The sequence below is a fragment of the Silurus aristotelis genome (genome assembly GCF_946808225.1).
Source record: "Silurus aristotelis genome assembly, chromosome: 10".
NCBI lineage: Eukaryota > Metazoa > Chordata > Actinopteri > Siluriformes > Siluridae > Silurus > Silurus aristotelis.
Genome location: NC_139583.1, coordinates 8,853,898 through 8,871,412, shown reverse-complemented (window position 1 = coordinate 8,871,412; position 17,515 = coordinate 8,853,898). Strand labels below are relative to the sequence as shown.

General features: G+C 38.0%; 2 protein-coding genes across 3 annotated transcripts; both read left to right on the top strand.

Annotated features, from left to right (window-relative positions):
* The first annotated feature begins 122 nt into the window (after positions 1–122).
* Positions 123–5,124, top strand: cotl1 (coactosin-like F-actin binding protein 1). Its single transcript, XM_083553216.1, has 4 exons — positions 123–580; positions 1,174–1,256; positions 3,960–4,117; positions 4,234–5,124. Exons 1-4 carry the CDS (start codon positions 504–506, stop codon positions 4,342–4,344), a joined length of 429 nt encoding a protein of 142 aa, XP_083409342.1. The 5' UTR covers positions 123–503; the 3' UTR covers positions 4,345–5,124.
* A 6,254-nt stretch (positions 5,125–11,378) lies between these two features.
* Positions 11,379–15,744, top strand: meak7 (MTOR associated protein, eak-7 homolog). 2 transcript variants are annotated; one of them, XM_083551624.1, is made up of 8 exons: positions 11,379–11,448; positions 11,662–11,824; positions 12,007–12,240; positions 12,622–12,766; positions 12,978–13,376; positions 13,495–13,613; positions 13,819–14,001; positions 14,951–15,744. In XM_083551624.1, exons 2-8 carry the CDS (start codon positions 11,666–11,668, stop codon positions 15,068–15,070), a joined length of 1,359 nt encoding a protein of 452 aa, XP_083407750.1. In that variant the 5' UTR covers positions 11,379–11,448; positions 11,662–11,665; the 3' UTR covers positions 15,071–15,744. The 2 variants fall into 2 exon arrangements, with proteins under 2 accessions (XP_083407750.1, XP_083407749.1); XM_083551623.1 differs by having other exon boundaries at positions 11,417–11,550.
* Positions 15,745–17,515: the final 1,771 nt, after the last annotated feature.

Here is a 17,515-nt window from a genome sequence, read left to right as displayed (position 1 = left end):
CCACATCATATCCTAATCATCCATTTGCCTTTCACATCACCTCCTTAGTATTTGGAAGCTGTATAACAGTCTGCCATTCTGAAATGTTTTTAGATGAAGGGCTGAACCGAGTTATGTGATCCACAAGATGGCACAACAGCACGCAGAAATGACACAATGGCCGACGGGTGGATTTAATTCGACTGAATCCCTTAGATGGCCATTAGGAGGAGGTGAGTCCTGCTGCACACGGAGACATCAACCACATCCATTTCGACACCAGCATGACTGACAAAGATTACCAACGCCCATGAAGTGCCAGTAGGAAATAAGTGGTGTAGAGAGAGGAACCTGCTGCTGAAAGAAAGAGAGAGATAGAGAGAGAGAAGAAAATCCCACACTGCCAGCATCGTCCTTTCTGTCCGTCTGTCGCATCGCCTTTTCCGGGATTTTGCCCAACCTTTTTTCTTCAAGTCTTCCCTTCTCTTTTATTGCGTTTTATTCTGTTAAATTAAAAGCTGAACATGGCAACCCGGATTGACAAAGAAGGTTGCAGGGATGCATACAACCTGGTCAGGGATGACAACTCAGATATATGCTGGTGAGACTGATCATTCATTCATTCATTCATGCATTCATTCATTCATGCATGCATGCATGCATGCATTCATTTCTCAATACATTACAATATCTATTCTTTTATGCTATACATTGTACATGGTGTGATACCATTAATTGTACATTTAGTATGGAAACAATTAATGGGACAAGCTAATTAAACAGCATACACACAGGTACAATAAATAGTGCCATCACCATTTGTGTTTGGTCACAATGAAAAGTGATGTGATATTTGAAGGCTTTTGACAATCTACTGTTATGAATATGTTGCCAATGCATCTTTCGACTCGTCAGAATCATCAAAATCTGTTCATCAGTCTTTGATTGCTTTTCACACCTAACCTCACCTAACCTCACTGTGCACTACATGAGTGTTCATCATGCCAAGACTCATATAAACACTGGAGGTACTCATTCAGAAACTTGGCACGAATGCCATTTTGCTGTAGGGTACATTGCTTCATGACGACTTCCTAGCTGTAGATAAACCTATTTATTTTGCGATACATTTTCGCAATTCTAATGCAGCTGGATTTTGTGTTCACGTGTCTTGTTTCCGTTTCCTTTACAAAGGGCATCCTTTAAGTACGAAGGGTCAACCATTGTGCCAGCAGGACATGGGGCAGATTATGAGGAATTCAAAAGCCAGTGCACAGGTAAACGACGGTTTCAGTTCTTTTTTATTGGAGGATTTATTCTAACGTTTAAAGATATTGGGTTGTAGATGAGTCAGTCAGCTACTGTATAGACCAATACTAGTTCAGACTTTGCTTGTTTTTGCTTTTCTTTCTTCAGTACTCATTTGATTGTTTTCCTATTTATGAAGCAAACTGACACTAAAATTGTTCAACTCTCTAATTTGTGAATGTGTTATTTGATTGATTTGACTACAAAATTTGCTTCCTTGACTGGTTTGCACATCAGCTTGAGTCTTAGTTGAGTGCTTACTACACGGAAGTGACTCAGTACACTCAGGTTACCTTATATGGATATATAGCCTATTAATTTCTAGAAAGCTAGCTATTTTTAAAAACACTAAAGGAAATTGGAAACATAATAACCTGGGAAAACCTAGAAAGAGCTAATATTGCTGATATATATTAGATTTCCCAGGTCCAAACCTCATATTCTGCATTTTCAGTAAATACTCTGCTTACAGTCTATATAAAGGGATATACAAGGTAGGAAATAATTGCTGATGGACCCTGTTTTTAATCACTGAATATTGGAATGGAGCCAATTGTGTTTTGGATAATGATGTCACTCCCCATTGCTATGCTGATGTAGATTAGGGTGTGGTACCTCTAGAAAAGTAGAGCTGCAGTAGTGTACAGGTGCTGCATTTGACCCCTTATCTTTCAAATTTGCTTGATTTTAATACACAGTACATTCTGGTATTTAAACTACTCATTTAAATACTTTAAATACTTCAATTTGTAGTTTCCCAACCCAGTCTCAGGGAATTTCCAGGCATTCCACACTTTTTTTTTGTTCTGTCACTGTTTCAGGCATTCCTTAAATAATCAAGCAAACATGATTCAGGTGTATTGTGAGTTGGAACAAAACAAATAATAAGTACCATCTGGAGGTCCAATGACTCAATTTTGAAACTGCAAAACTGGATTTCGAACTTTTGCTTTACTCAGTCTGGTAAAAGACAATCGGCCTGAGGAAAGTCATCTGGTCTTTAATGATTGCTGCTTAAAGAGCTGCATGTTTGAGTTTGAATTGATACGTTAAGAAATTGGATTATTATAAATCATGTGACTTGTTAATTCCCACCTCTAGAAGCTGACCATTATGAGGAACAAAGAAGGTTTAAAACCACTGTGTTTCTCTTTTTCGCTGCATCATCATAGTTGCAGTGTTGGTTTAAGGTTAGACTTGTGCAGTGTCAGCAAATAAGCTAACTAGACTTTTAAAAGGAAGGGCACAAAAAAAAAAAGAATTGTGGCATTTCAAAAGGAAGTACAAGTGGTAAATCTGATGGAACAGGTATCTATCATTGTGATCAATACTTTCACCTTTTCCCTTTTACAATATTAATAATTGTTCTGATTAGTTTCATCAGAGATTCATCAGACCAGTCAGTTCTTGGATTTGGATTTGGCAACAGTGTGCAACTTGAATACAGAGCAAATGAATCCTCATAATTTTAGCCTAAATTCCGTTGCCATTTTTCAGTTTCATAGTTTGGATATATCAATGAAGTGACACCAGTGCTGCTTCGTTTTTTAAACTATCATACTTGTAAACATTAAACCAGTTAATGAACAACAGTGCTAACTATACCACAACAGTTGTTCCAATTCTCTTAAGGGCAGAAAGCTTCCTGGCAGAAACAACCATTAGTGGCAGGCACAGGTCAGTGCAGAACAAAAGGTAGATGCAAACTGATAAGCCCTGAGTATTCTTTACTTTTGTTGTAGGCTATTTAAACTGCAGTAGTAACACTAGCTATTTTGGGCCTTTTGTCAGTATATTATACAACATATACACTACTCTAGGTTGTAAATCAGACCTTCCATGATTCCCTAAGAGAGGGATAAATAAATGGGTATTTATGTTTTTAAGAGAAAATACATTTCCCAATTACAAAATGAACTACGGCTGATTTACACATTGTATATGTTCATTTGTATATAATTTACAGACGGTTTAAATGGACATTTTAGTAACACAGACTGTGGTATGAAAAGTATGGGTCATAATTACTGACAGCAACTTGCGTAGAGTCGCGTCGTCTTACATATTTGAATTTTTTTCCTTAACTTTGTTTTTTTTTCCAAAAGTCCTGCTTTGCTCTCCAAAGCCACATCAAAGGCGTGTGAGATTTACAGAAAAACAAGTGTTGTTCAGGGCACAAAACGTATTTTTCTCATCAGTTATTGTGTAGATATGATGTTTTTATGAATGAAAAATTGTGTAAGAAAATAAGGTGGTGAATTATCCATTGATCAGATCTAAGATAAAAAGCTGCTTTGAAGAATATGACTACAGTATTTCCTCATAAGATATTGCTTTAAGTGGACAAAGTGTTTGGGGTTCTTTCCTAATTCTCTTTTTTTAATTTTTTTTTTTATTTCAATCTCTTGATCGGAGTTGAATCCATAACTAGAGATCTGTCACTTTTCCAAGCTTATACATGTTCATGCTTGTTACACTTCTTAGTAATATGCTGTTTCTCAGCCTCTCCCTGTGTTTATACAAGATTTCTTATCAGTTTTACCTGCGACGACTCCTCCAGGATATTCTGCTGCCCTTTTGTTTTGCATGATTATAAATAAGAAAACACTTTCCTTACTCAAACATGACAAGCAAATCAAGTCGCATTTCTTAAGATCTGCTGTCTGTTTCAGACGACGCCCGTCTGTTTGGTTTCGTGAGGATTACAACAGGGGATGCAATGAGCAAACGAGCTAAATTCACCCTCATCACCTGGATCGGGGAGAACGTGAGTGGACTGCAGAGGGCTAAGATCAGCACAGACAAAACAATGGTAAAAGACGTCTGTCAGGTGGGTCTCAGATCAGCTTTTCACTGTATTAATCTGGATAATAATCATAGTTTCTTCAGGTACATGTAAACATGCTACACTGGATTACTGAAATTATCTTACTTTTCTCTCTACAGAACTTTGCTAAAGAGTTCATGGTGAGCGATATACGGGAGCTGGAACTAGACTACATCCGAAATGAGCTGAAGAAGGCTGGTGGTGCCAACTACGACGCTCAGGCAGAATAGATTGCAGCAGGGCATGCACAAACGAATGGGGTTTGGTGGGTTGGGGGGGGTCATCAAAACTGGGAGAAAGCGTATGGGGAACTTTTCATCTCAAACTCTCGTTAAACACCTATACACATACCCATACACACAAACACGCAGAAAAACACTCCTATGTCCTTCTCCTCATGATTGGTTTATCTCTTGTACTGTGTATCATCTCACACTTATCCCCAGTGCAGACCTTTTTGTGTTTATTAATAACAATTATAACTGGAGATTGAGTGAAAGAAGCTCATTTTGTTGTTGATTGAACCTGGTAATGTTACATCCTCGTAACAAAATGAGGTTTCTTTCAACTCATGGTTTATTTCCAATTTTGTTTCTTCCATATCTAAATACAGACCACTGTGTTTACGGCCTTCATCTCCCATGGAGAGAGGTGCATCACTGGATGTGTGCGTTCGTGTGTGTGTGTACGTGTATGAGTCTGTATATTTGCAGACGCTACACTGTGACTCGCTCAACTCCAGGTGTTTTTTGGGATTTCAGACACCTTAAAGCCCTGGAAAGCGGTTTCATTGTGCAGGCTGTGGCTTTGTCACTCAGCCTGACTATGAAGCAGCCATTTCTCTGGTGTAGCCTTTCTTTTAGTCATGTAAATTGAAATTTATTTAATTTTTTCATTAAAAAAGAAATTATGCAGCAATTTTTATTTGAAAATGGGAGATGTCAACAAAAAAAAAAAACATGTCATGTGCACAAGTAGTGTCATTTCAGAATAAAAGATGGATTTTTTTTTTCCAAAATGTGTTGTGTAATTATTTGTACTTTACTTGCACAAAACTGTGCTGAGTGATGTGTCTGGTGTCTTTGGCGAGGCTGTGTTTGGGCCTGTGCGGTTGAAAATCTGGCTTACGTAAGGCAAGATGCTCATCACAGTGCCACTCCACTCATGCTAACTGCCCTGGGGACTTTGGGGGGAGTCTCATGGGTCATCGTGGTCAACAGTGCTGCCAGACTGAGCGCCAATCACAGACTAGAGCCGAACTGCTCTGCTCCAAATGCCTGTCGATATCCACCCCTCCTTTCCTCTGTCCACTAACCCCCTTTATCTGTCACTCTCTGATTTTTCTCCTCACTCCTCCCCCTTTTCTCGTCTTCGCATTTTGCATGGCTCATCGACCATTTGGTCTAACAGATGTGAACTAGACTGCATAATTACATAATTTACAATTTATGAACCTTTTGTAGGCAGCATTTAAGATGATCAGTATATAGAAACAAGTGGGGACAAAAGAATGAAGTAGGCTGTGGCATGAAGGCAAAATTTTCCTCTTTGTCTTGTGCAGTGTTATGTATTCAGTGTTTACAGCTGTTTGGATTGTGTAAACTGGCCGGAAAACAAAACAGAGCAGCCAGGAAATTCTTTAGCGAAACTATAGTTCTAGTTCTCTGTTGTTTTTTTTTATTATTACCTGACCAGGAAGGCGAATATCTGTGAGTCACTGAGTCGTGTGTATGAGACACTCTTGTGTTTAGGACTGGGACAGGTGTTCCTCAGTGTCTGTTGGGAGAACATTAATGAGATTAATGACTGCTGGGAATTGATTAGTCTCTTGTCACAGTGTCTCAAGCTGCGTACTGAGTCGACAATTCCACACACAGTCAAGGTAACCGTAGTTTTCCTATCAGCAGAGATTCCAAACTGGTGCATGTCCCAACAGCTCCACAGCCTTTTTTCATGAAAGACGCTGTTGGTTTTGTTGATCCTTGTAAGTGCATGTGTGCGCATGTGCGAGTGTGTGTGTGTGTGTGTGTGTGTGTGTGTGTGTGTGAGAGAGAGAGAGCTTATTTTGAAAGATTGCTAAGCATCTTGTTTACAATAAGAATCACAAGGAAGTCCCTGCTAGCTATGCTGCTCAGATCCTTCCTGCATTCCAGGGGCCTCTCAGATATTTTATAGCCCACACACATTTCTTGTATCATGTGAGTCTGTGTGTGTGTGTGTGTGTGTGTGTGTGTGTGTGTGTGTGTGTGTGTGTGTGTGTGTGTGTGTGTGTGCACTTATTCTAGTTAATATGTTATCCTATTAATTGTGTCACTGCAGATTTATAACCAAGTTCGAGTAGCTTTAATAGGAGTCATTCCTCTGAGTCATTTCAGTGTTTTTGACTTAAAAACAACAAAAAAATCTCATCATGTAGAGATGGGTTAGAGTGGGAGGAGCTACAAATGACCACTGTGAGATCCCGCCTGAGATCCCACACAAGACTACTGTTGCTATGTACTTGTTATTGAAACTTGCAATTCTCCATTCATAGTGCCAGTGGGGGATTTGCATGCATCCAGACACATGTATTTACATATAGTATGGCCTGGCCAACAGCATGCATTGTAAAGTGAATACCTTAAGTATTCAAAGGACACAAAATTATAGAGGTGAGGACGGCCTTGACGCTGTCCTGCTTAGTCGGACTGAGGAACAGCCTGGTCTCAGATGCAGAGTCAGAGGCTGATTTGGTTGGGCATTTTGGTGAAGTTTTAGGATAGAAGGAAGGGGAGGGTTTGGGGGCGATTAAGGGGAACCTTTTGAGGCTGAGTGAATGGGGAGAGAATGCAAGAGTGAAAGGATCATTTCTCAATGCTCCTGTGTAACACTCTAGTCATGGCACAGTGCTGCTTTTGTCAGCAGCTAATGAGCTGAGCCACAAATCTCCAAATCGGTGCGTCATCACGAAGTAACTGCTGCCAAAACATTATCCGGCGACCTGTTTCAACCATCATGTCCAGGAAATTGCCTGTTGAAAATTCTATTCAACCACATTCTAAGTAAGTTTTCATCATTCTGGTCATGTTCATTAGTTGCTCGTTTAGCAATCCCTACTCAGGCCTTCATCTTAAACCTTGTCTTAGTAACAATTTGTTTTCAAACACGACTATAAAACTTTTTTTTTTACCTTGGTAATTGGCTTTGGTTGGTCAGGAATCAGAACAACATCATATAAGACAAACTAACCACTGCCATGACACAAATCCACTCTGACCTATACGGATGCATATATGATTTGCTGTAGTTCCAGTTCAAATGTCACTACACCCGCATTCACACAGTGGTTTTATTGCTTATTTAATGAAGCCATAATTCTTAGCGTATGGATCAATGAGCTTCGCAAAAACAGCTATGCTATTATTGATCCTATTCTTAATTTTAATAAGACATGAGACATGTTAATAAGACATGAGACACGCTGCCACGTGAAAGGTCACAAATGTTATTTAAGAAAGCTCATATTTTAAGGGCCACGAGGGATTTAAACAAATTGACAAACATTATGTAATGTTGCTATCAGTGTGGTGGCCTCAACCTTTAAAAAATTTGATAGAATCTTTTTTTATGTATGTCTTAAAGTGCTTTCTTTCTATCTCATACATTTTGACTAGTGAGTCACAGTATTGTGACATGAAACAGCAAAGGCACTAATCAGCACATGCAAGCACATGTATGCAAAAATATGAGGATTTAAAAAGAACAGGTATGAATGGGTGAGAGGCACTACAAAGAGATACCATACTCCATACGTTCGTTCATGGTTCATCTAAAGATGCTAAATGTAATTCAAGAAACTGTGACTTGTGTATTTGTTTGTCTGCACTGCTCAAGCTTTGTTCTGGTTCAAAATATTTCATCACACCACTCTATAGGGCGTTGTAGTGGGAATGACTCATGTAGCCATGGACATTAAATCTTAGGAAATATATAACCTTAAGCAATGTTATTTCCAGAAATTATCTAATAAACTGACTTTGAGTGTTCCAAAGATGCAAAAAGATCATATTACCCTAGAACTGTTTGCAAGGCAAATGGTTTAACTTTGACCTCTAAAGTTCAACAGTGAGACACAGCCTTTGATACCGCAGTCTCGTTTTAATCACACTATGCATAACAAGTCTGAGGGTCAACATATACACTTATACAGACAGTGTCACTGGGCTTACATTAAAAAATACAGAAAATAAAATAATTTGAGTTCAAAAACAAAAATTCACACAGAATGACACACACATACACATATCATGGTGTATATAATAATGCAGGCAAAGAATATTTCTCCATGTGTGATGAGGGTTTATAAAGGTAATAAGTGTAGAACATTATCTGAGCTCCCTGTTTAAACCTGAGGTGGATTGGTTGCAATAACTAACAGCATTTGCTGATTGATTAATACTGTTAAATCCACTGATTAGGCAACAGAAAAAAGTCAAAGACAACTGTGTGTGTGTGTGTGTATATATATATATATATATATATATATATATATATATATATATATATATATATATATATATATATATATATATATATATAAGTACCAAAGAATGTGCATGAATCTGCATATGTAATTAGTTTGCCAGTACTTTGTGTTTTTTGCATGTTCAACATGAATGCATATATGTGCATGGGTTCATCTTCATTTCCTGTACATTTGCTATGATAAAGTCCTTTTACCATATACGGCAGTGAAGCGGCGGTAGCAGACGGAAGAAGAGGAAAAGAAGAAGTGAAGCTAAAGAGACTATGCTCGTGTCTCAACTTGCACCTTGTGCCTGTGTGGGTAGTGACTGTATGGCTACTGCCAGAGACGTCTACTACATAAGAGTGTTTTATGGGCTTGTGGGCTGAAATGTTGCTACGTTTTGTCTCTGCCTGTGCTTACATGTCACATGCCTCAAAACAAATATGAAGGGTCAATATGTCTGGGATAAAAAAAAAATAACCACATAGTCAAGACATTGTACTGCCTAACAGTAACCTCTTTTCACAGGGTAATGCACGACTTTCACATCAATATGTTAAAGGTTAATGCATTGTTAAGAATATAATGCAGTAATGTTAGTGTGCTAGAATTTCAGGATGTATTGGAAGACAGATTAAGGAAGTAAGAATAGATTAAGAACTATGTTGAGAAACGTTAAAGCTAAAGAGAAAAAAGAAAAAGAGCTAAAAAAAAAAAGGAGAGAAATTGATTAAATTAAATGCAGTTGTCATGGATGTACATGGATACCTATAGTATATGATGTATGGTGTTAAGTTTCATAATATGTTGTGGGCAGTGCTTGGGAATCAGTAGAAGGGTAAATAAATAACTCGTATCTCTAGTTTAATCTTTTGGTGTCCTGCCTAAAGTAAAAAAAAAAGATTTCTGTTTCACTTCACTGTAACAACTGCATAAGGCACGGATTGAAATTTCTTGCATGGCTAAAAACCACACATCTTATTTTCATTTTGACAAAGAACTCTGCTGTGTGTAGTATACAGTACATGTTACCACTACAATTTGAATGGGTTCATGCATCTTCATAGACTGTATAAGTTGCAAACTACACCTAAAATGAAACAGAAAGACTTGCACCCCTTTGTGGTGAGTATGCTTTGCATGCAACCCTACATTCCCGCTGCTTAATATATCTGCTATACCTGCTGGGGTTTTATGTAAAGTATCTACAGTGAAAACAAATTTACATTGTAATGGCACAGGGGATAGGAGTCTGTTTAATGGTTCTCAGTGGAAAAACACTTTATTTTTCTTTATTTAAATAGTTTTAAATACAATTTTATTTAAAAAATCTTTAGTCATTGAAGTGTTTTATTCCTCTTATATCTCAGCAACCATACCAATTTTTGCATATCAATGAATGACATATTTTTGTACCCATTTATGGTCACATTTAATCTTGCGAAACACCAGTGAAACAAGTTGGTTCCTTTAAACACTTATGTTATAATAGTTAATCCCCCACCAGCTTCTCGTTTCCCCCTCTCCATTTTCAAGTTAATAAAGCAAAAACGCTGCTTGTGATGTTTACAGAAAAAACAAAAAGTGCAAACTTCTCAGATTTTATCCATAACCGAACAGCTTTACCGCTAACTGTTACAAAGTGCTCATGCTAGAGACTTCTTCTGTACCATGTAAAATAAACACTTCTGAACAACACAGTGGTATAATTGTAAGTACAAGATTGTATGCTTCTTTCCCAGAAACATGGATCACCGAATACTTCCACATGAGGTGTGTGTAAAAAGTGCAGTATCAGCTACTTTGTGGCAGGTGTGGACCTGCTGAGGCCTGGCTAAATCTTCTCAGCCAGCCTGCAGTTAAATTGTAGGCCAGCAGGGAAACCTAACATCTCAGCCTGAGACATCTCAGAAGTAATGCTGAAAAGGTGGTCTAATTATATCCTTTATGTCCTTTATATTATAATTTCTGTAAAAAGGCTAATATTAGGATGGATATTATTGTGTGACACCACCACTACTAATCTGAATCCCATGTCTGTAATTCATTCTACTTTGCATTTTATGCAGTTTCATTCAGTTGTATTAACCTCCATCTCATGTAAGTTTCTTCCTGGATCCTGGTGAGATCTTATGGCCCACGTTTACTGCCTGTAGGCTCTGACAATGCTAAGCTCAGCCCATCATCACGCCCTGCTTTCAACCATATCTTATGCCCTTAAAAGGAGCTTTTTCATCGCCTGCTGGTTTGAGAAAAAGCGCTGCAAACTCGGACAGGGTGCTTTGTGGACCGACTTGCACAACACCGCCCTCTTTTGGTGGATCTCATGAAATACACACAGGGATGTTTTTATATATTTGGTGACGTTTGGTACATTTACATATTAATTCTATTGATATAAAGTAGGTCGTAAAAATGCATTATATGTGTATTTATAATTGTCAATATAATTTTAAAGAAAACGTCAATAAATAAAAATGGCGTTTTTTTATTCGACATTTTAGAATAAATTGCATGTAAGTATGCATATCTGGACACGTTTCTTTAATCTAAAAAATTTAACGAAAGCCATAATATTATAAAAAGAAATATTTCATCATCATTTTCTTTTTATTTAAAAAAATCTAAGCTTTTATTTAAAGGTTTAAAAACGCTGAATAAATCACTTCCGCAAAGAAAAATATAAAATAGACCAATCATGTAAAGGAGTCACGAAGATCCGGAAAATTATTAGACACTGTCTAGCTAATAACAGTTGGTCTTAGATATGCAGCAATTTCATTGGCCGGCCCAGAGTGACGCGTCACGTGACCCAGGAAGTGAATGGGTCTGTTTACATCTAGAAATGTGATCACAATTGGCAGATCCTTTTTTATTTAGCGTATATTTGATTGATATATAGTTGCCATTTTCTTTAGGCAGTTTACAGGTATTGGTATTTTCTAGGGATTTAACAGATAGATTCTATAATTTGATGTCTATAAATAATAATTATTTTATGTGCTGTAGCTGAATATGCTGTTGATTTGCTGGTCTTCAGGTCGATGGGAAACACAGAAAGCGCTGTAGTGCAGAAACGGCTGGTCCGTTTCCGTCCTGATGAGCGACCTGTTATTGAGGGGGTCTTTGACAGACTTCTGAGCACCAGCTGCTCGCCTGTGCCTCCAGGACAAGTCAAGGTTTTAAACATAGACACGTTCAAGGTTGGAATCACACATCTGCAGCTCTTTCCAGTTGTATTTGCTTGTATATAGACATACTTGCCTGAGATGTAATGATCTTTAAAAAAAAAAAAAAGCCTTGTGAAATAGGACTTTGTAATTTGTAAACCCAAAAGTATTTAATTACATTCTATAGTACATTTTTCTTTTTGTGTTTTTAAAAGATAACTATGGGTCACATGGCTTTAGACTCAATGATCATGCGAGTCTTTAAGGGAATCTGCAGTATCGACCCTGAAGTGTCAGTGCCACCTGGTGGTGGGGTAAGTCGAGAGCAGCTGGTGATCTTCCTGGCAGATGCTCTTCGGGGCACAGCAGAGGAGAGAGCACCTCTTGTCATGGCGATGGCACATGGCGATGGAAACAAAGCAGCAGTTACAGCTAATCAGATAAGAGAGGTGAGCATGAGTATGTGGCTTTCGGTTGGCTCATATTCTTTTTTGTGGAGGCACTGGGGTTTTAATTTTGTTCCACACCGACTATACTGTTGTATGTTATGGAAACAGCTTAGTGCTTAAGGCTAATCAAAGAGAAGTTTTACATTTGACATGTATGCCATTTATCAGATGCCCTTATCCAGATTAACTTACAACTGAGCAGGGTTATAGGCCGTTCTCAAGCCATGGCAGAGGTAGTTTTGTGGTTGTGGTATTTGTATAATTTGTATAATTGTATAATTTGTAATGTATATAAAAGCAATAACAATGCAGTGTTATGTCTTTTGTTATAAACACATTTGTGGAGACGTTTGTGGTTTTAATTTGACATCTCATCTACAGTTTTTAGAGGACTTGGTTTCAGCTGTAGTTCAGACTCTCACACATAGGGGACGCCTGCGGGGCTGGAGACCAGATTGCATGGGTCGCGAGGACCAGGGGGTGAAGCTTTTGGCTGAACAGTTGAGCTCAGAGTTAAAAACCTTAGGTTAGTGATAGCATTTAAATGTGTTTGTAAATGTGGCTACTTTTAGAGCTGGCATCTATATATAAATAAAGAGATTTCTGAGAGATTTTCTTTGCATTTTACAGGATTTAATGCATATAATATAAATTGAAAGAATTAATAAATAAAATTTACAGATTAAACAAGCATTGACTATTTGGGTTTGACTAATTTGCCCTCATCCTTCCTACAGATCAGAACATGTGTGATGTTGCTTGTCTCGAGGACTGGCTCTTTCGAGTCTCAGGTGTGTCAACGTATCTGGAGCTCCTGATTTGTGAGGGTCTTGACGTTGGATTGACCTCGCGCCCACCTCCCACTTTGCTGCCCCAGTGCCGAGACACTCCCTGGGCCTCGCTGCGCTGTGTACTAGACATACCACTTCTTCTTTTCCTGTCCTCTCAGTTGCCTACAGGAAACAATGCCCCCTGGAGGCTACTTTTTTCCACCAACATACACGGGGAAAGCTTTACCCGTCTGGTTGGAAGTTGCAAAAACCGGGGCTCGACTGTCTTACTGGTGAAAGACACAAAGGGCCACATATTTGGAGGCTTTGCATCTCAGAGCTGGGAACTCAAACCTCAGTTTCAGGGTGAGTGATGGGGAAAAGACTCACACTGACTGTTTTTCGAATGCACTGTTACTGCATGGCTATTCCAAGTTGTGCTGTTTCATAATTATCAATGCATTCTCGTTTCCTTCACTTCTAGGTGATTCCAGGTGCTTCCTGTTTTCGGTGTCGCCATCTATGCGAGTGTTCACATGTACTGGCTATAACCAACATTATATGTACTTGAACCAGGGCCAGCAAACCATACCCAATGGTTTGGTGAGACTATACATCACTTTGTATTGTCTTGCTCCATAATGGCTCTAATATGTGTGTTCAGCAAAATTATATCAGCCCATGATGTTAAAATAATAATAAAAAAAACATCTGTGTGGAACATCAAACCAATCAGAACATAGAGATGAAAAACATTGCTAGTTTATTGCACTTGCAGTCAGTGGCATTTATTGCTGTCTGATTTTAGGGTATGGGTGGACAGCATGGATACTTCGGTTTGTGGCTGGACAGTGATTTTGGCCGTGGTCACAGTCGGGCTCGTCCGCGCTGTACCACGTACGGTAGTCCTCAACTCTCAGGGGATGAAGACTTTACAGTGGACACAGTAGAGGTGTGGGGAGTGGGTGTGCCTCCTAAAGAACTGGAGCAGGTCAGTGACATACTGTGAATCATATTTTAATCATGATTAAATTATTTTCCCTGCCAACATTAATTACATATATATATATATATATATATATATATATATATATATATATATATATATATATATATATATATATATATATATATATATATATAACATCACTGTTGAATTCTCTAATCTGATTGGTCAGATGGTATTAACTGTTTTTCTATATATGTCTCAGTGTTTGTTACTGTTACCGGAGACACGAGGTTTTTTACCTCTTGACAAAAGAAAAAAAGCTGGTGTTGCTGAGACATAATTGATAACAGTCACTTGTTTTGGAGGATCCCCATAATATAAAATGCATTTATAGATGAATAACAATGTTGAAATTCTGTTCTTCAACAAACTGCTGTTAGAGGAATAAAATTCCAGATGTACTGTGGATAGGATAAGAACTTGGGTGGTAACTGGGGTAGTGGTACACCATGTCATTGTTCATTTTCCTACACTGTTTAATTCTTCCCATAATCAAATATGACGTTGGTAAGAGTAGCTATATCTAGCTTATCAGTCAACGTGTGCACACTGCCATGGCATGGCCATCCATCCATCTATTAATACGACTAACAACATCATATCCCAGCTTATCTGTGCAATCTATACATTAAAAGAATATATTTCTGTAAATATTTCTAATGTTACTAATGTTTTAATGCTAATCTCCAACAAGTAATTTACCATCACCAGCAATTATTTTTCTAATTTGTACAATATTTTAGTTCATCTATCCATCTTTGGTACTCAAATTGTCTTTTCTTGAATAGTCTTATTTATTCTACGTTAGATACTGAATAATAACTTTATTCTTTTAGAGGAAATAGTTTTCTAAGTCTGTGTGAATTTTTGGTATGGTAAATCTGCTAACGTGGAAGATTACAACCTTAGCTGTTCCTTGTTCTGTATACAGGACGAGAAAAAGAAGAGCGTTCTGGACCTAGATCCTGAGGTGCAGGCTATAATGGAGATGACGGGGAAAACCCTTCACAGCCAAGGCTTCCGAGAGCCAGAAGATGATGATGATGAATGAGGAAGAAATAGAAAAAAAGAACAGCGAATGGATGGATTTATGCAACACATAAAAACACTGGTGCTGCTTTTAGCTCAACAGGAAAAAATTTAGTGTTTATTGTAGATCTATAAATCATGTGATGTGAATGATGCATATTATGAATTACAGCTGAAACTGACTTGCAGTGGAGTCGAGATGTACAATATGGTGCAAGCTGGTTTCCACTGATATGAAGAAAATGCAGAAAATATTAGTGATTTATATTAAGTAAGGATTATTGAAGTAATAAATATGTTTGATGACTCTATTTGGAGGGAAAATCCACCTTGAAAGGCTACATTTTTATCATGCAATCTTCACTAATATTTTGTATTATTTTGAAATATAATTCTAAGTTTTTTTTTGATAGGTCTGGCTTCTTCTTACTTATTCATAATTTCATCCACTACCCATAATGCTACGATTTGAGCCAAGTTCTGTCTCCACTTCTTCAAGTTGTATTTCTTTTTTTGTATGACATTACACTTACTCCTTTTAGTTTCAGACCGTAGACTTCTTTTCTCCTTATGACGGCAGTTTTGTGGACAACCACAAACATCTCACAGGAATAACGAAAATACAAAAGTGAACGATGAGTTAGAACCAGAATCACTAAACACATCATGAACATTTCTATATAAATTGATTGAATGCGTTTCATGGTGGATTGTCCTTTAATGAACATGCATTTCAGTGTTTCACAGTGTTTTATTCTAAAACAAATAAATGATCCTTGAAGGAATTCACAGGTACATATAGTAGACAATGCTGATACAATGAAATGTGGTCTTTTTTGTAGAGGTCACATGTGATGTACACACACAAGCTTTATGTTTACCTGTACCTAGAAGTTTGACACTGAAATAATCAGTAATTACACAATCCAGTACAACAAACACACCATTTTTCAATAGTCAGATCAAAAAAACAGGTCAGTTTCCATCTGCACATAATATCCACTAATGTTAATTCATTTTCCTCTTCAAAGAAACAAACATACAAACAAGGATGCGTTTTTTTTGTTTGTTTTTATATCCAAAGGTTTACTGTGTGTCATGTACAGTTTGTTAACGTGTCTATCCTCTGTAAAATGATTAGTTCTATCTCAACGAGCTCCAGTGCAGCTCCAATGCAAATCAGGTTGAAGTGACGTTAGGTACGCAAATTGCGGGTTCCGCACCGAGCGCCACGTTTACATGTGCGTTTCTCTTCGTTTTCGCTCATCTTCCTGCCACCACATTTACATGAACTTCCCCAGAAATGTGTGTGGGCTGCTTTGTCCAACCTGTTACTTAATTGCCTCACCGACGACCCTCTATTTCTTTTATATATATATATATATATATATATATATATATATATATATATATATATATATATATATACAAATACACAGGGAGAGACTGGGATACAGTATCATCGTTCATCCCTCACATTTCAGCATAGTATATCTTCTCAAGGGACAATACTATAGAAATGAAACTTGGAGATATTTTTAGTCAGTGTGTAGTTTGTATAGCAGTATAAATTTGCTGTCCTCTGAAAATAATTCAACATATAGCAATTATTCTCCAAATAGTTGCCAACAAAAGTGGGTACACCCGAAGTGAACATGTCAAAACTGTGTTCAAAGTGTCAATATTTTGTGTGAGCACCATTGTTATCTAGCACTGTGTTAATCCTCCTGGGTATGGAATTCACCAGAGCTGCACAGGTTGTTGCTGGGATCCTCTTCCACTCCTCCATAATGACATCACAGAGCTGCTGAATGTTAGACACATGGTGCTTCTTTATCTTTTGCTTGAGGATGCCCCACAGGTGCTTAATAGTGTTCAGGTCTGAAGACATACTTGGCCACTCCCTCACCTTCAGCTTCCCCAGCAAGGCAGTTGTCATCTTGGCAGTGTGTTTTGTGCCCAGTCTCTGAAGAGAGAGCTTCATATTCTCCTTCAGAATTTCACAGTATGTAATCCATGTTTCCCTCAATCAACTGCAGCTCCCCATCACCAGCAGCACTCATGCAGCCCCAGACCATCACGCTACCACCACCATGTTTGACTGTAGGCAAGACACAGTTTTCTTGGTGCTCCTCACCACGACTTCACCACACATGCTGGACACTATCTGAGCCAAACAAGTAGTCTCTTTATAAACCACAGGACATGTTTCCAGGTGTTTGTGGGCTTTCTTCTGGAATGATGGCCATCAATGTGGAGAGCAACAATTCTAATTCTCAAATTCTCAGAGAGATCTTTGCCATGAATTGCCATGTTGAACATCCAGTTTTCAGTATGGGTCAACTGTATTCTTCAAATTGTAACTGCTCTAATACAAGATACATAGTTTGGTCCTGTCAAACAGACAAAAGCATGAACATGAGGAAAAGGACATGTGGTTAAAAGACATACAGCTGTCATCACTTAG

Coding starts and splice junctions, on each gene's coding strand:
- meak7 (XM_083551624.1), top strand. CDS start 11,666: ATGGGAAACACAGAAAGCGCTGTAGTGCAGAAACGGCTGGTCCGTTTC. Junction 12,767..12,977: donor CTCAGAGTTAAAAACCTTAG/GTTAGTGATAGC, acceptor TCCTTCCTACAG/ATCAGAACATGTGTGATGTT. Junction 14,002..14,950: donor CTCCTAAAGAACTGGAGCAG/GTCAGTGACATA, acceptor TTCTGTATACAG/GACGAGAAAAAGAAGAGCGT.
- cotl1 (XM_083553216.1), top strand. CDS start 504: ATGGCAACCCGGATTGACAAAGAAGGTTGCAGGGATGCATACAACCTG. Junction 581..1,173: donor GACAACTCAGATATATGCTG/GTGAGACTGATC, acceptor TCCTTTACAAAG/GGCATCCTTTAAGTACGAAG. Junction 4,118..4,233: donor TGGTAAAAGACGTCTGTCAG/GTGGGTCTCAGA, acceptor TTCTCTCTACAG/AACTTTGCTAAAGAGTTCAT.